At 34.7% G+C, this 19,914-nt stretch overlaps 1 protein-coding gene across 8 annotated transcripts in view; it reads right to left on the bottom strand.

Moving 5' to 3' along the window:
- LOC136028048 (hrp65 protein-like) overlaps positions 1 to 19,914 on the bottom strand; it is a 155,370-nt gene that overhangs the window by 52,272 nt on the left and 83,184 nt on the right. For 6 of the 8 annotated variants that reach the window (XM_065705644.1, XM_065705656.1, XM_065705650.1 and 3 more), the window contains 2 exons: positions 14,869 to 15,190; positions 2,335 to 2,414 (listed from right to left, as the gene is read on the bottom strand). In XM_065705644.1, coding sequence (XP_065561716.1) covers positions 2,335 to 2,414; positions 14,869 to 15,190 — 402 coding nt within the window. Of the gene's footprint in view, positions 1 to 2,334; positions 2,415 to 9,720; positions 10,311 to 14,868; positions 15,191 to 19,914 lie in introns of those variants that run through there. The other 2 variants (XM_065705680.1, XM_065705695.1) reach the window with 1 other exon arrangement.

Below are 19,914 nucleotides of genomic sequence, written 5' to 3'. Positions count from 1 at the left end.
CAGTTAGATAGCCCAGAATTTAATATTTTCTCCATTGCCTTGCTTGGAGCTTTGATTCCCTTGTGCCTGCGGGTCTCATTTCTTAGAAAACGGTATAAATAATGATGTTTTCTTTTCACTTGGCCATTGCCCTGCAGTTAACACCTGATTACGAAGAAAAACTACTATCAGCGTAAAAATGATACATTTTTCTAGTTCTAGAGGCACCATAATCACCAAAAGCAGACCCCCCCCCTTTTTTTATTTTTAAAGAGGACCCTAATCTCTTCCTTACTCACTTAACCCGTTAAATAATAAAAATGTTCCTGTCATTGAAGAAAGAACCGCTTTTGGGGTCTCTACCACCTCTTCCATTTCTAACCATTTACCTACCGAACTTTCTAGGAACTTGAGCCTTCAATCTGCTACTGGAGAAGCCTGGGTACTCCTTTTACCCTTTCTTTCTCAGTCTTTATCTCATCCAGCAGCTTATTAAAAAAAAATTACAAAACCATCAAAAATATCCATTCGCTTTTTATTGTCAAAAACTTTTTTCATTTAATAATTTTTTATATTTTCTTCTTTTATCTTTGTATTTAACCAAAATTAAATTTTGATTTTCGTTATCACATTCTTGGAAACAACTCAGAAAACATTTCACTTTCCACTTCATTATCTTAAAATTCCAGCCAAAATACCGTTTATTCTTTCTTCTTTTCTTTTAAATAAATTCATACTTCCATTTACCTCATTTCACTCCACCATTATTCCTTTTAGATCTTTTCCATTGTCCTTCAGTGCATTCAATTTATTCGTAACACGCGAAACTGAAAGCTCCCTTTTAAATGCTTCGATATCATTACCTATTAATTCGCACCGTTTTTAACTACGTAAAACTTGCGAATATACAACATTCTTCGATGTCCCATTGTCTGTGCATATAAATAGATTGTCAGGTTTACCGACTCTTGAGCATACAACATAAAATTGTCCATGGGAAAAACAATACGTATTCAGATTTATACCTCATTATTCTAATGATTGCCCTTGAGCTTTGTTGATGGTGATTACTAATCGAACATTCCATGTGTCCCCGTCGGTCGTTATTTATATATCCCCCTGTGCCCCCGGCGTCCCCGTTGTAGTTCTGTCCCTGTGTCCCATTTATATTTTCAGTATCCCGGTCGTCATTTGTGTCCCAGTGTCCCAGTCTGTAATTTCACTTTGAGCGTCCCGGTCGTCATTTATATTCCCTGTGTCCCGGTCGTCATTTGTGTCCCGGTGTCCCGGTGTCCCATAGATATATATATATATATATATATATATATATATATATATATATATATATATATATATATATATATATATATATATATATATATATATAGAAGCAATTTGTCCAATGACAAACTTTGCTTCCAGTGGTAGTATCTACAAGAGCACTTTATACGGACTGTCTAAGGATAATGCCAACTTGATGAAAATCTCATTATCTGTATGCCTCAATGTTTTTGAATCCATATCAAATGACAAATTAGTGCCATTACTCGCCCACAAGTTTGAAGGCACAATCGGAGAATACTGTTGGATCAGAAAAGGACTGTTTATTGTGTCGTTGTTCCCGTGTTGAACAACTGACCCCAGCGTATGAATACCTGATAATTCTATTTAAAAAAAATGCTTAGTAAAGGTATAGAAAAAGTGGCAGATTCAAATCAGGCAAAAAGCACCTAGTTTCAGCTTCAACTTCTGCATTATAGGAAACAGCAAGTACGGATACTAAGACAAAGTCTTTCCGGCTTAGAATAGTAAAAAATATTTAAAAAATCCTGGCACAGCTGAAACTTGCGGAAAAACATCTCTCACGAATCTCCTTTGAATATAAATTACAAAATCCACAATGCTGAAGAACCGCACGTATGCAAAATTTGAAAAAAAAAAATTGTGTTTATCTTGTAATACTTCCTTGGGTCCCCCTAAGAGAATCCATTAAGGTAAAAAAAACTTTTGAATATGAAGAATACAAAAAAAAACACACAAAACAGACAAACAATTTTATCAGAAATCAGAATTTGGCTGTGCATAGGAAGTTCTACACTGGTGAAAAGCTAAACAAATGTTATGTAGGTCAAAGAAAGTTGACGGTAAACATGAGAACCAACAATGACGAAAATCCGCAATGCATAAAAATAAATTACGTAAAAGAGTGGCTTGTGGAAAAGTGATAGTACTAAAATAGGATGAAATTATAATAAAAAGATTTTTTGGTAGCACATCCGACTGAAGAGCGAGCACCGACATTTTGCTATCGAAGGAACGTGACTCTTTTGAAAATGTACGAAATATAAAACTTACAACTTTCATCCAATGATAAACGTCCATTTTTGGTTCATCAGTCTCAGTGTCACTGAAAACCTGAGTCGATGGTTCAGTTCCTAGAAATGAAATATTATAAAACAAAAATCCATATTGGTTCTTTTTCTTTATTTTAAAATGAGAGTTGGCCTTAAGAAGATGAAATACTTAGTTTAAGGTGTGGGAAAATAATGATTGATTAATTATAAGAGCCTACAAGACTACTTCTTACTTCAGCAAGCCCTTAGAGAGAGAAAAAAAATATATATATTTAAATATATATATATATTTATATATATATATATATATATATATATATATATATATATATATATATATATATATATTTATATAAATTTTTTGATGGAAGTAAACAGCGATATTAAACTAGCAATTCACGTTCAGTTGTTTTTTTGTTGTTTTTTTTTTTCAGTAAAATGCAAATTATGTTCCTGCCTTGAGAATGCATGGGGGTTGTCAACCCTACCCACGTTAATTTCTGCTCATTTTGAACATGACTCGGTTGTTTATTGTAATTTCTATTCGTTTTGAGTTGCATTTATTTATTGATTGTGATTTGCAGTGTTTGGACGCTTCGAAAATTCTTTGATTTTATTTCTGATCATTTTGGGTTTAATGGAGTTCCTTATTTTTCTTTAAAAAACTTAAAGTTGATGAAATTAACCATAGATAGAACCCATTGATGCAATTTAGATTTATACATATATTTGGTACCCACTAACCCTGATTCTTTCTTATCAACTGGTCCGAAATCCTCGAAAATCCTATCCCACTTATTTCGTTCTCCAGATGCAACCCAACTAATTTCCCCAGACCCAAAATCAGCACCCTCTCTTTTCTTAAGACCAATGGATGTTTTTATTTTCAATACTGTCAAACGCCCTATCCTTCACTGAAGAATTTGTGTATAACGGCTTTCTACTTTCTGGAAGAATTATTTGGATTAGCTTATCAATGTATCTGGTAGCATATGATAGTTTTTAAGCAGTTTTTGCTTAAACTGGAGAATTTATGTGGAGACCTGTTTAGCTAGCCTTTTCTGCACTCTCTTCTTCTCAAGATGATCTTCAATGCGTATATAGTGCTATCTTCGAATTTTGTTATAAATCTGGTCAATGTCTGAGATCGGCTTCCAATTTCGAGTCTTTATCAAACCTTGTTGGAAAACCGTTTTTAAGCTCACTTATTATATAGGCGTGGACTTTGAGAAGTCGCAAAACTTATTGAGGCCATTCAATTTCCTATTAGCAGTATTTCGAGGAAGAGATTGTAGTTCGGCAAATAAGTGCTGTTCTTCATTTCTAATTCAACAACTCTATAAGAAAGGATAAAATGGATAAAGTTTTAAGAGAAGAACAATGCGGTTTTAGGAAGGGGTGGGGATGTGTTGGAAAATTTACACTCTTTGATTAATATTTGATCAGTCATCAGAACCTTTAGTTCTCAGTATTATGGATTATGCGTTTGATTCAGCTGATAGAGAAGCTTTGTCGGAGGTACTATCCTTGTATGGTATACCAGATAAATACATTAAAAAAATTAGTGCTTATGTACGAGAATAACAGTGCTGCTGTTAAGGTAGAAAGTAATGTTAGTAGTTGGTTTCGTATTAAATCACGGGTTAAGCAGGGTTGCATATTTATATGGATCATTTTGATGGACTTTCTGCTAAGGAGCACAGCAAAGGCGATGGGAGGATACGGAATCAATTGAGGAAGTAAAAATATCCTAGACTTCGATTTTGCTGATGATTTAGGCTTTCTAGATTTGAATTTTAGCAAAATGAAAGAATTTTGGAGGTTTTGAGAGTTCAGGGTACAAGAGTACGTTTGAAAATTATTATTAGGAAGACTAAGTCTCTAAGACAAGGAATAAGTAAAGGTAAAAAGGTGATGTTTGATAACACGAAGATCGATCAAAAGAGGGAAGCTTCACTTACCTAGGTAGTAATATTAGTGAAGATGGTGGGTGCAGCGAAGATGTTAAAGGTAGAATAGCGCATGACAAGGGTGTTTTTCCACAGTTGAAAAAAAAACTTTGAAGAATAGGAAGATATGTCTGCGAACCAATATAATAATATTGGAAGCTACAATGATAACACCCGTTAAGCATGGTTCTGAAGCATGGGCGCATTGAAATACGGAGGAGGTTGTGTTGAACGCTTCCCAAAGAAATTTTTTAAGGATCGTTTCGGGTACCCAACTGACAGACCGAGTCTCAAATTGTAGCCTGTATGAAAAATGCGGTTCAATTCCGCTTTCTAGGGCTATAATGAGAGAAAGGTTGATATGGTTAGGACATGTTTTGGGGATGAAGGATGAGAGATTACCAAAGATCGTGCTTGTCAGCGGACCATCTAGGGCTAAACGATAAACAAGTTTTCCCCGAATTGGGTGGGAAGATGTCATAAGGAAAGATTCAAGAGCAATGATAACTTCTTGGGAGGATGTATAGAAAAAGGCTTTAAATTGATTGGGATGGAGGAAGAACATGCATAGCTGTGTTGGCCTCAGGCGGCTTGGTGCTGCAGTGAATTGTTAGTAGTAGTAGTAGTTCTAACAGAATGATTATTCCCTTTAGACACGACTTTAAGTCTGCAGAAACAGTTTTTAATACTAGAAAGGGCTTTTTCCGACTTTCATTGCTGGATATCTAACTAAAAAAAATACATATACATATATATATATATATATATATATATATATATATATATATATATATATATATATATATATATATATATATATATATATATATATATATATATATATATATATATATATATATATATATATATAATATATATATATATATATATATATATATATATATATATATATATATATATATATATATATATATATATATATATATATACAAGATATCAATCTGATTCCTAAGCTGTTTATTAAAACATAACAGATGTCTGTCGCAAAACTGACCATTATAAAGAATATACACACTTTTTACATTTAGTTTCAATATCAAAACATAAAAAAGACATTTTAGCCTTGTCTATTGACATGAACTATGTTGTGTGTTGTGAAACACCTAACTTAGACAACAAACAAACTGTCATATTTACACAAGACACACACGTTCATATCTACCCAGCAGGATGTATCATAGTTACTTAAAACTATGTGCTCGCCAAAAAGCATGGCCCGCCGGTCTTGTATCGATTCTTACGACATCGATCTTATATAAATAAGCCTTGAAACATGTCTATTTGATCGCTTAGTCCCCCACTAACGGCGAGGAAAAAAACAGAAAATAAGGAGACATATCAGTGCTTCCGAGGCAAAAAATTGATTTCCTTGTTGTTCAAGTTAAAGAGGAGGGGAGGAGGTATAATTTTGTTGATCGAAGTTTTCAATGATGCTGATTCCAATAGTGCACTGTCCTTTCGTTCTGACTCCATTCTACACTATTTTCGAGAAGTTTCAGGCTATTTTTAGAAATTTCCATAAGTTTTTTTCGTAATAAACTTTTATCATCTAATATTAATGGAAATAATATTTACCATCCCTGGACAAATTCAAATGGTGGAACATTCTCACTTTAATTAAAAAAAAAAAAACGTTTTTGAATTTTTGGTTACTATGTTGCATCTGATGCTGCGACAATGATGTTCACAGACGAACTTCAACTATAAAAAATTCGTGGTTCGGACGATACAGGTCCGATCTGGTGCACGAGAACTATTTTCTGTTCCTTCAGTTAAGTCTACCTTAACACAATGTCGTTTTGAAAATCTAAAGAAATTACAAAAGAGGGTTCTGAACTGATTTCTAGTAGAACATTTCGAGTTTTAAATATCAAAATGTTCTGCAATATGAAACATTTGAGATTATGACAATGTAGCTAAAGGAAAAACTTAAATTTATTTTGTCATTAGATATATCATAAACAAGAGACAATACGCTTAATTGGTATCTAGAGAGCCTCTGTCTTAAATTAAGTGTTTGCATACATTAGGCCCCTTGCCAGCGAGACTACGCGGGCTATGTCACCAGTTAAGGTCATTCATTTAATCTTCTGGCCGTTCAATGCAATCTTGAAATTCACATAACTTAAAAATAAATTGGGCATCACCCAGCATTTTACAACCACCCATTCTATATGTTGAGAGGCCTTTGGAGAAATTCAGGGGAGAAACATCAACCTTTACTATGTTACCGCTATTGCGTTGACTGATATTAAAATAGTTGGGTAATGATTCATTAATTATGAGAAAATTACTTTCGACTAAGCTTTATCTTTTTATTTATGAAGCAAAGAAACACTATATTTTATATATCAGTTAGTCATTGCCTCGGAAAAAAACATTTGTAAATCATGTGTATAGTTTGCATCATACTCTACCATTGCTCCACTCTCACATTGCTGATTATGGCAAAGTCAATAAATTGGAAAATTGTTAATTATGGCAAACATAATAAGATGGAATGACTGACTAGAGGCAATCAGTACACACAAACAAAGCGCAGTTCTGTTCAGCACCACCAGTTTTGAGCATTAGATGCTTCGCTTCAAATACCTTAGGCCATTAGGACTATGGCAGGATGCAACTTAAGGTTTACTTTATAGAATAGATGTATACTGTTTTTGAAGATGGAGGAATGGGCAAAAATGATTTTTAATCTATTCGTCTACATGATTGTGGAAACGCAACGTTTTTTTCAATCGAAGTTCTGAACGTTGAATTCACAATTATTGGTAGAACTCATAATTTGTCACAATATAATCCGGTCTAAACGAGTAAACTTGAAACGTAGCTTTTCTGAATATATATACCTTAATGTACCATTAATTGGTGGAAAATCATGTGGTTTCAAAAAAACTTACGGTTTAGTGCATGGATTCGAGCTATATTAGAAATCCAGCAATGCGGAACGCGCAGTGTTTTCCTGCAGGATTCTCTGTTTGGTGAAAGATTTAAATACTTCAGTTACAGTTAATTAAGGCAAGGCTCTGAAGATGTCCAATTTAAATAACTATGTGAACTACATGTTCTGAGATCTAAACACTGGGCGATCCAATGTCAAAGGATCCAATTATTTTTTACAGCGTAACTAGAAGACTTGAAGATTTAGCTTTAAAAGATAAATAAATAAAAAATTTATAAATACAAAAATAAATATAAATAAAATAAAAATAAATAAAATAAAATAAAAAATAAATAGATAAATGAAAAAAGAACAGCGTAACTAGAAGACTTGAAGATTTAGCTTTAAAAGACAAATTAAGCTTTAAGGCACTGACAAAACAGTTTAATAGCAACGTAAGGCACGATTGATTAGGAATACTAAAACTTTTTAAAGAAGCCACTTTTTTACACATACATACATATTAAGGCTTTTTTCAGACATGTATAAGCATGCGCAACTTGATTCCATATTTTTTATATAATCGGGAACGCTTCAGATTTTTGGCCGAAACTTGAAACCATAAAATTGTGAGGTCGTATTAAGGTATTTCTGTAGGAAGAAAGAAAAAAAAAATGAAGGAACAATATATCGTTTAGTGATAAATGACGAAGTTTCCTAGCAAAAAAAAATAAATACTACATCCACCAGACAGTCGATGTTGAGCAAGAAAAGCAGGTGTATTGTTGCTTTAAAGGCTTCCCTCTCCCCCATGGAATTCGGTTTATGAATCCTTTATGGTGACCAAAATATAACAAAAATTTAATGACCAGGACTCTAGATGAGAAACAAAACCAAAATAATACTAGATACTGATTTTCTTGCTCTTTTCATAGTAAATACAATGTTTCGATCAATTTAAATAATTTTTTTGCGAATTCGGACGCACTACATGAGCGTGTTCAGATCCTTAAGCGAACCTCAAAATATTAAGGTAAACAATTAACTTTAATTAGTTTATAGTAAGAAGGTAATATTTTACCTGACTTATATGCATGCATTAGATCTGAGCACTTGGGTCTGTTTACGCCTTTAACAGAATTGCAGAGAGAACTAATGGTGACTTCACTGCAGGTAAGGATCCGAACACACTCATGATGGTTCTTTATGCACTCACACTAGACTAGTCAAGAAATCAAACCAATGTCCAGTATTTTTAATGGATTTTATCATCAAAAAGCAGCAGGTACTGAGCAATACTTGTATATATCATACGATAAATAGATTAAAATAGACATGCATGGCAGCCGGAATTAATTGATTTTGAAGCCATGCAATATCATGCACCTTATTACTTTTTCAGTCTTTTAAATAAGAGCAAATCTCCAATTTGGTTGTCTCCTAAATCAAAGGAACCAGACTTCAACGCGTAATCCTGAGGATCAAGAGTATCAGGGTTGCATCCACTTTTGAAGAGAATGTTTCTGATGATAGCCACTTTTCCTGGTCAAAGTTGATCCATAATTTCTATCGTATTTCTTCACGTTGAAGAAGGGGGACATCAAGAATGTTGTCAAGGCCATGATTTTGTGCTTGACATGTTCCACTACTTGCAGCACTTTAGTGTCCTTGCTGATTCACCCGGCTTTTCCAGTTGGTTTGATAATATTTTTGATAAGTTTCTCATGATCCCGGACTTTCTATTTTCTAATATCTGCATCAGGCTTTAGGGAAACTTCTGGGAACAAGTGTCGATTGTTGGGTATATGCAAAATGTGAATGAGCTCGTCGTAGGCGTCTTTATTAATAGGGATTCCTCCTGTCGATGATTGAGGGAACAAATCACTTTTAAAAAGCATGATTCAGGTTTTGGAAGAATGCTTTATCCCAAAAACTCCTAAAATCATTCGTATAGCCTGCCTATCACCGAACATGTTACAACCAACTCCCGCGCAAACCGAAGCAAAGAAAGCCAAGTTCAAGAACGATTTTTTGAAATATTTCATGTATTACGTAGACATTCTTGACGCAAAGCATTTTCAAGAAGATCAATTGAAATATCGATACCAGAATAATTTTCACTGAAATTTCGGAAAAACAGAAGCGAAGAAAAGAACACATCTGTTTCACTAGCGAGAAGACAGAAACGCTTCGTATCTGAACTGGAAGCAATCTTCAAAATGTAGAAGAGAATTGTGTGGTCTGCTTCTGCAGGACAGTTAGCAAACTCATTTTTTTATGGATGAAGACTTCATTGAGACGTGAAAAACAATTGGTGCTGATCTAGTTAATGGTTCAGTTTCTTGCCTACAACCGTCCACAATGACGTGCATGTTCTTTATCCCGTGATGTTTGAAAATAACGTATTCACTCCCCTGAAGATGGTGGCACATAGCGTAGATCAGGCCATAACGAAGCTCACGAGAAGCCATTATTGGAGGGAAATTTTCACGGAAAAATTAATTCATTAACTTTTCAGCAACACTATTAGTTAACGCCAGGACTCGTTTCCTCACATGGTACTTGACTGGATCGATTTTTTAAGTCTTTTCGTTCTCGTAGAATTCTGACATTCTCCTTTCTTAGGCCTAGCAGCAGCCATCTTTGCTAATTCGTCATCCGTGACGAATAAGGACATCCATCTTGTTTCGTGCAAAAACTTTGTCAAGTTTATTAAACGGACAGGATACTCACTTTGCTTCCCAGAAGAAATTAGTAGACTTAAAGCAACTGAAGGAAGTTCAGACAATTTCACATAAGAACACTTAAAAGGTTGCCTTTCGAACGGGTTAAGAAAGCGAGCCTTTGCAGAAGCATCAAGCTTTTTGCCAATAGATGCTATCTTCTCCCCATTATCTTTGAAGCGACACTCATTTGCCACTGCATTCACCAAGTCTTTTAGAAGAAAGTACCACTCGTCCTGACGTTTTAAACAAGTTAAGGAAAATGTACTTCCATGGCCACTGAAACATGCTAGTAACTTGCAGGATGTCAGCGTCATGTCACTCAACTCAAAGCTCAGACGCACTTCCGATATAACGGTTGAGCCTTCCGATACTTGATGTCCAGCATCAAAACTTACGCTTTCTGAAAAAAAAAAAAAAAAAACAGCATGCATTTACTTTGACAGGTCCCAAAACCCCAAACGCGTGCTTTCCCATATCAAAATTATTTTTTAACACAGGAATTTTGCGAGACATCCTATTTCCACCTTGCAATCGTAGGGAAGCTCCCACTATCGGGACTGTTCTCATCCTCCCCTCTCATTTCTCCTTTCCTTTTAGAGGACACAATGACGAAAATGGGCTTAAAAAAGGGTTAAAGCGATAGAAACATTCATTCTGGTCGATAAGATGGTTTGAAAATACTTTTTTCTTGCGCATGGCGGAGGAAACTTTAGAACTAAGTATCACTAAGTGTGCTATTCCTTACATTTGTCACTTTACACAACTATTTTAGAGAAGCAAATTACTTTAAAACCATTGCTGTGTTGTGAAAGGTTTTAGTGTAAACACGTTGGCATCAGGAAGCGTCAGTTTTTTGCTTTACGAATAATTAATTGGGCGAAGCAGTCCAAATTCTCAAAATCGATCAGCCTGAAGCAACGCACTTTACAATTTTAGAAATTTACAACTAAAACGTCCATTTTTTTTCTCGTCCCTTCAGTTATCCATGCTAGATAGCAAATAATCTTCAATAGAAATACAAGTATTATGCTGTGGTTAAGCCACAAAACTGTTATAATCAAGTATTAAGGATTTTCCCTTTCCGACTTACAAGTGACAAAGACTGGTAGTCAGTACACTTCGAAGCGGCAAAAATTTCAAATTTAGCATGAAAGGTGCCGTTTTTTCTCTTTTCCCTGTAAGATCCTATCTTTCATGCTCTTGTTTGGATGATTAAGATGGCTTCTAAACATCATAGGGAACGTGAACAGTGTGATTTCTTCAAAAGAACGCTGTTCGTTTGTTGGTTGGCCTGCAACCCCAGATTCAGTACGGAACGTCTACGAGCAAATAAGGATACTACCAGCTTCAGGACTACGACAGCTATATACACTTTAGTTTATTTTTAGACTACAACATGGTAAAGATCTTTCATGTTTTGACAGTTTCGTTGATTTGAGATCCATCATGCACAATTGTGACACTCGATCTTCCAGAGAGATTAATATTCCATTGATTTTTTCGACCTAGTCGACGTTTTCTGTCCTTCATAGGGGGATTAGAAGTTGGAATCATGTAGATCAGAAAAGTAAAAACAATAATGATATTTCTATGTTTAAGAGTGCAACTAAAGAAATCCTTTTTAGTAAGTATGAATTCTAGTTAGTTCTTTCGTTGCTTTTTTTTTGGGGGGGGGGGGGGAATAAATAATTGAGTAGCTTACTATGGCCTCTCGGGGTATGATCTTAACACTAATGTTGAATTTGCTTTGTTTTATTGTAAGGTCTGTGGTGCAGATTTGGATGTACGACTTATCTTAGTTGTTTCATAATTTATTTAGTCCTGTATTTGTTTTAATGTATTTTTGCCACCCCCCTCGGACAGGTTTTTCTACTTTTCGGGGTGGCTGTTATTACTGATATTGTTTTTTGGCTCACTAAATACGTCTCTCTCACTGGGCTTTGAAGTATTTCTAAGAGAACCACCACCACCCCCCTGAATCTGCCACTGTTGTATATTTCATAACTTATTTAGTCCTGTATTGTTTTTTGCTCGGGGAGGTTGTTAATACTTATGTTGTTTTTGGCTTACTAAATGTATCTCTCTCACTGGGCTTTAAAGCCTTCCTAAGAGAACCACCACTCGCCCCTGAATCTGCCACTGCTGTATATTTCATAATTTATTTAGTCCTGTATTGTTTTTTAATGTATTTTTTGCCACCACCTTGGCCAAATTTTTCTACTTCTCGGGGTGGCTGTTAATGCTGATGTTGTTTTTTGGCTTACTAAATGTATCTTTCTCACTGGGCTTTAAAGCCTTTCTAACAGAACCACCACCACCCCTGAATCTGCCACTGCTGTATATTCCATACAGAAAATCTAGTGTTTACTGCTGCCGGACCTGAAGCACAGAATAACTTTGACGACTTCTGGTTTAGTGTGGGAAGCGTTCAAAGCACTAAACGTGAGTGAACTAGAGCATAGAAGAGCCAGAAAAAAGAAACAGGTTTTGAAAGCAACTTAACAGCGCTAATTATTCTGGAAGTTACTTTATTGCCACCACAGTATATAAATAATATACAGTAGAATCACGACTCAGTAATATTTGGCTACTACAGTCTTGGCACGTATAAAAGCTCCGCCCATATTCTTCTCTGCCCTCGTCCATCAAAAATTCAGTATATATTAACTCTGGAACACGTATTTTCGCATAAACTTTCTCAAAATACCTTTGAAACCAACTCAAGACTTTGAAACTTACTTGTAATTTCTGAAAATATTTCAGATTCTTATACATGTATTTGAATAAATTAATTTAAAATTAGGTTCTTCAAAATTTAGTGTTACAAAGGTAAAGCCAAGTTTCGCGTTCAAGAGAAATCCGACTTGTCAACCCGTGAAAAAATCTGATGTGCCTTATGTTTCAACGTTCTCCGGAGCACTTGCATCTTGGTCCGGCGTTGTATAATGGTTGAGGTAAGGAATAATTCTACTTTATATTATTTACATACAGTGGTTGCCGCTGTCATAAAAAAACAAATATGAAAATTGCCGAGACTTGGGAGCGGACCTCTTAACCCACCTCCAACTATACCATCAACCCCGAATACTGCTAAAATAGAAAACTAAAAAGAAATTATGAAAAGTAGAAAAGAAAGGAAATAACGAAGAAAATATTAGAATTTTAAGAGAGTAATCTTTCAGCATTATTTCCGAGCAAGCTTGATAAACACTTGGCTGACTGGCAACCTTCCCATGTACTTCGACACTTGTATCGGTGAGTTGTCTTTACCATGATCTATCAGAAATTTGAACAATGTAGCTATAGCTAAGTAACGCGAATTTCAGAAATTTCCTACTAAATCGATTTACATCACCGTCACTCTCAGAGGCCTGAACTTAGATTGAGGTATCGCAACCAACATCAACTTTTGAGGTCTTAGGATATCTCATATCTATTCATTTCTTTTTATATTCTTTTTATACTCATAATGTCGTCCTATTTGTGCTTGTGTACTTCTCGTTTACTTGTGTACATTTCGTTCCCTCTCATTCCGTCAATTTTATTTCGTTTTTGTGACGAGTTTCTAACAAATAAGAATAGTAACAAAAATGATATAAATGTTAAAAATTGAAAATGGTCTTGGGTTCAAATAGGAGAAGAGCAAGAAATCAAGTATTCTTGTCCAACTTGTGTTTCCTTGTTACATATATTGAACTGGAAGTACTCATTAATAAATTTATCATAAAATCTGCATTATATTTTTCTATCAGATTGACGACGCTTCTTGACTACTAAGGTCCCTGCGTCGGCCCTGCAGTGCATTGATGCAGCATGATTCGATCTCTGGGTCCCGTATTACCAAGCTAAGGTCAAACCCACTGCGCCACCACAGGACAAAATCTGCATTATATTTTTGAAAATTCAGACGCTCAAATTCTACGCCAGAAATGTTTGTTTACATTTGATCTTTGTGAAATGTTTTACTCTTTTTCCAAAAGAATTAGGGTAATTACAGTTTGGATAAACAATTTTCACACCAAAACTTAATTTTGTCTGCCCGAAAATGTCTTGAATTTTTAGATTTATTTCTGGATTTTAAAAAAAAAACGAAAAAAAAACGAGAGTGGATACACTTCACCTTCCGACTGGGAAGCTTTGCTTGTGCATGCTAGCAGTAAGAAGATAAAAGAAAAAATAGAAAGCAAAATTTTTACACAAAGAGTATGAAAAGGTGGAGAAGAGAAAGCGAACAGAAAAAAAGCAAACGACAGATTCTCATAAATATTCCTTAAGTTCAGCATGGAAGAAATACCGTTCAATCCACGTCTCAAAACACATTATAAATTTCATCCAGATTTCGTAGAAACATATTGTTTTGTTAGTTTACCTTGCTAAATACAGTATTTCATCCTACCACTCTCCATTTGAGTAGCCTCTACAATTGAGCTGTTATGATCTGTCCAGCGTCTAACTTCTTCTGTTTCCAACAGTATTCGTGAAAGCTCAGAAATCCTTTCATTTATTAATATGGCTATCAGTATATGTTGTTATTTGCTTTTGATTTCAATAGCAAGGACTTTTCTTCATGAAGTATTAATTTATAGTTCAATAAATTAATTCGTTGAGTTAAAAAAAAAGTTTATCAATTAGACCCTCTAGACAATAGGCATCAGAAAACTTTTCTCCGTTCAACTTCTCTATTTTCGGCTTTCCCTTTTCACCTTACCTTTTTTTGGTTGGTTATAATCCTTATAAAGAAATAAATTATATATAAAAAAACATTAAAAAGCAGTCCTTCAGTAACGTATTTTCCCAGCACTGAATATTAGCCAAGATCTTTGCCTTATACCCATGCCTAATCGTTTAGTCTTCGACGTCATCTCTCAAGGATCACTTTGATTAACAGGCAACTGGGTTCCGAACCCATTGGTAAAAAGGGTTCTGACTATAGATGATATAGCACATAACCTTATTACCTTCATTATAGCTTAGTGTTCCATCTCTTCTTTCTTCTTCAATATAACTTGCATATGAGTTTGAGGATGTGGTTCGTTCAATAATGTCCAGGTGTGGCAATTCCAGGTGATGATTTTCAGGTAGGCCCAATGTATTATGTTCTGTCACCGAAGACGAGATATTTTCCATTTTCACGTCAACTGAACCATCAGTTGGCATATCGAGCTGATAGCCTGATTCATCTTCTGGATAGACGCTATTGACTCGGCTAACATCCACATAAAGATATTTTTTTTCATCCATGTCTTCGTCTTGACGTATTTCACTCTTGATTTCTCTCGCCTAGAACATGTAAACTACTATTAGAAAAAATTTTAAGTAAATACAGGCAGGATCGACGTTATTCCAACACATACTCCAATTTAGTGGTTTAAAAAAAACTAGCTGAAATCAGATCCTATAGAGAATATAAGCATACACGAAATAATTAGATTATCGGTCAAATTTAGACTCGTGGCAACCCTAAATTCACATAGAAACATTAACGATTCGTGGTAAACGCAAACTATGGTTTTGGAAATTTTTACCCATTTTGATGCAAATTAATGCTTTTATCGACTACATTGGGACATTTTTAAAACGCCGTTAAAAAGAAATCATCCGTCTTAAAAGGAAGAAAAGGGAAGTTTCTGAAAACCTAACTTTATTTTGTTTTATTTATAACCGAAACATACAAACAAAAAATATAACGGTGGAAACATAATAATAACAGGATAGAAAAACATAGAATAACGATGAAATCAGCAAGATAATGGTCAGGGGACAAAACCGCACAACCCGTACACGAGTTTCCTATTCAGGAAATCTAGCTTTGGAACAATATTTGAAACGCCAAATAATACACCAGAAACCAGTTTTTTCCATGGTGGGCGACTTAGGAAAAATTCACGAAACTTAAAAAAAAAATCTGTCCGAATTCTGTTCAGATCACGAATCTTAGGAGTTGGGAAAAAATCTGCAGCATAAAGGACAGAGTGGTAAAAAAGGTGGAGCAGTTTGGCCAATCTTCGAATAGGTAGAACTGGGTCTTTCTATGGATTTCGCCAATAGTCCCCTAAAACAAATTTTGAAGGAGAGTTGCAAACTGACAAACCAAGCCAGCGAATACGATCTGCAAGAGGGGTGAGTGAAAATATTACAACAAAAGGCAGGAACAGTTGCACAGTTACTATCATGTTACTATCGCACCCCATGAGGGGTGGGTGAAAATATTACAACAAATGGCAGGAACAGTTGCACAGTTACTATCATGTTACTATCGCACCCCAAGAGGGGTGGGTGAAAATATTACAACAAATGGCAGGAACAGTTGCACAATTACTATCATTTTACTATCGCACCCCAAGAGGGGTGGGTGAAAATATTACAACAAATGGCAGGAACAGTTGCACAGTTACTATCGCACCCCAAGAGGGGTGGGTGAAAATATTACAACAAATGGCAGGAACAGTTGCGCAGTTACCATCATGTTACTATCGCACCCCAAGAGGGGTGGGTGAAAATATTACAACAAATGGCAGGAACAGTTGCACAAATTACTATCATGTTACTATCGCACAGTTACTATAGCACAATTACTATCAAATAAATATCAGCTTCTTTTGCAGAGTAAGCACGCTTTTTTCTGCTTGTATTCAATTTCTGTTTTAGCGTCCTAAACCTAGCTGAACAGCAGTAGTAATTCTGTACTCCTGTTGCTTATTTTATCCAATTTGCGTCATGAAAATAACAGTTTGTGGATAAGATTCAACAAAGCTCTTTTTAGTAGATAGAAAAAAATGATGATTTTTACCGCCCTTATACATTTTTTTTTCCTAAAAAAACTTTCTTAGGGAACTATTGAAAACCTTGATCACAGAGTCAATAATATTTCAGAACAAGCAAATTTCTTACATTTTATGTTTTTTAAGATGATTTCACACATACAACATTTGATCATTTTTTTTACAATTTAAATTGATCTACTCGTATGCCCTAAAAAAAATACTTGATTTGACAAACGAAAGTAGACCACAAAAAGAACACATAATCTTTTGATAAAAGCAATGATGTCAAATTAAAGACATTTCTTAAAACATTGATTTAACTTTCAAAATTGTGCTAGGCTAAATTAAATTTAGGCTAAATAACCTCAAAAAGTAATTAAAGTATATGCCAGTTTTCTAAACAGAAGATAAAATAATACAAGACAATAAAACGGGGAGTAGTAAAGCAGTCTAAAATAACTTAACAATACTTAATACAACGCTATACCATGATGGAATCTGAACCGCAATGCTCTTAAATAGGCATTTTTAGAGCAGTACAAGTGCATTGAAAATGCCTCTCCCTTCCATGGGCAAATCCCTTATTTTCACCCTTGTACAGAGGAAAGAGCAAGTTACTAGAATTTTTTATTGGACCAAATATCACCCATTGATGATTATTTCAAACCGCACCGAAGGAGGTAGAACTTACTTAGAAGTTTCTTTGTTAAGCATAATGTGTTTACAGATGAGTCAGTGTTTTGACATTCGTTAATTGTAGATTCAAGGCCCGCTCGTACAACACAGTTAATCATTTATTTAGATTACTCAATGAGTCATATTAAAATCCAGAATCTATATTTAATTATTTAAATTGGGAGCTGGAGAAGGATAATCACTGTCGTATATTGGATAGTTTCTGCTTGATTCAAGCTTTACTTTAACTCTTTACTAGCTACATTTGGTCCCAGAAAGAGCTCCCGTAGGCAAAAACATAGGTCAAAGACTACACAATAACTTATCAACTATAACTGAGACACTGCAAAAAAGAGGGTGTCCGATCTCCCGTTTTGTTGTATAGGTTTCATATAGACTGTTTAGCTGAAATAATTATGTTCAGAACTTACTCAGCTGAGCTAAAGTTACTTATAATAAAGTTACTTATAATATATAAATACTATTAATACAATTCATACTTCAGATGTAAATTATTTGATTAGAGGGTTTCTGCAATGATTTAATCGCGTCATGCCCTGATAAATCGTGACAAGGGTTGGAGTAAATTTTATTACAATCCTGTGATACTAGATTTGATGATTGGCTGATCAGAAGAATTCCGATCCGAACTCAATTTTGGAAAAAAAAAAACATCGAAAACAGAAACAGTAAGAAAATCATAATAATCTCAAGATCCCAAGGAGTACTGGATAAGAAACCAACAGATGTACGTAACTGACAATTTCAATATGGCTGATTTGGACTCAATAGTGAATAACTAATCAATTGCAAGAAGTTTTGGACACCCATAATTTCAAGATTGAACTTGTCACCCTCTAATCTCAAGCTTTTCTGATTCCCTCCACAGTTTGGAGGGAATCAGAAAAGTCAGATTTGGAGGGAATCATGTTCTAAATCAGATTCCCTCCACAGATTGGAGGGAATAATTTAGAACATTAGAATTTTACACTGTAGATGCAAGCCTAATGCACACAGATGAGTATCTTGAAAATCCTCCCTAGCAAAAGCATCGTTGGATTACTAAAAAGAAGAAAAATCTTTAAATTCTGCGTGTTTAAAACTTTTTTTCTGATATGTATGCTCTAGGATGAGCCGTATCCAATCTAGAATCCTGATTTAAAAAAAAAACTAAGCTTATAAAACTTCCTTGGTCGGTTATAAGCAGTTTTAGATTTCGTCCAGGTGTTTTTTATTTCGACTATTCAATACAGAAAATTACATTTCTGTATTAGCAAATAAAAAGTTAAAATTTTATCTAGACATTGACCGAGTTGTTCAAACACAAAGGAAGCTCAGGATACTCAGTCCAACTTCAACATTCATTTTGACCAGTACTTCAAGTTGGCTTTGATCCATCTTCAGTAATCCAACTTGTAAGTTGGATATTCAAACACAACTTCGACAGTGCAAAGTTTCTTCGTGAGGGCAGAGTTTTGGTTGTTAGAAAGACTCGCCATTCTTTCCATTTTAAGTATCCCAAAATAATTTGAAAGCAAACCGACTTGTGACTGAATCTCAATACATGAATAAGGATCAACCAAAAGTAGGTCTTCTTCTGCATTGTAATGATAATATTGAAAGAACCAACAAATAACATATTCCAATTTAAACATTTCTGTTTAAAGTGTGAATACATCTATATATACTCGGACGATTACAAACTTGAATATTTTAAAATAGCACTATCGCCATATCTTAATATCGTTTTTCATTCCTGCCAAACAAATAAAGCAAAGAGATAACCAGCATTTTGTTAAGAGGCGGGGGAAGGCGACTCTGAAAAGTGCTTGCGTTCAGAATTCTTTAGACATTGGCCCTTTTTTAACGTTTCAGAACCATATAGCTTACAACCACATTTTTGTACTTCTCAAACGTCAGGGAGGGGATGAAAAACTAGTACTACTTCAACCGGTTAAAACAATGAAGAGTAATAAAAAGAGGGTTTACGAGGTTTCTAGCTGAAATTCCTTAAGAAATCATAAAAGAAACTAGGGTGCATCACCGATCAAGTCAATGGCTAGGAAAAGCGCAAGTACGAAAAGATAGAAGTGTCAATTTACTGGCAAGTAAAAGGAAATAAAAGAATAATATGATGTAATAAAAGAATAAAAAAGGAAATAAAAGAATAATAAAGAATAATAATAAACGAATGCACCAGAATGCACTTGCACAAAAAAATAGAATAAAATAACAACCTTTCATTCAAGAAAATTTGAACGATTGATCATTTTTACGATGGTTACATAATGTTGACAATTTTTGTTCTAACGGATGCAGTTGAATTTTTTTATGAATTGTTCAGGAGTAAAAATTCTTAGTTCCTAATATACTTCAATTTAATGTTTGTTTGCTAAAGGAGATGACTCGAACAATAAATGACATCTGAATGATTGGCCTGATGGGAAGTAAATGTAGTTTAGGCCGCATTAAGGGGGGGGAGTAGCCTGTTTTACAAAGAATTTCCATCCGACTCATAAAAAGTAACAAAAATCCTGGATGCGCCCTTGGATATTAGACTTGATG

Source organism: Artemia franciscana, chromosome 1 (assembly GCF_032884065.1).
Source record: "Artemia franciscana chromosome 1, ASM3288406v1, whole genome shotgun sequence".
NCBI lineage: Eukaryota > Metazoa > Arthropoda > Branchiopoda > Anostraca > Artemiidae > Artemia > Artemia franciscana.
The sequence above is the reverse complement of the archived record's forward strand: the minus strand, read 5'-3'. Positions and strand labels throughout refer to the sequence as shown.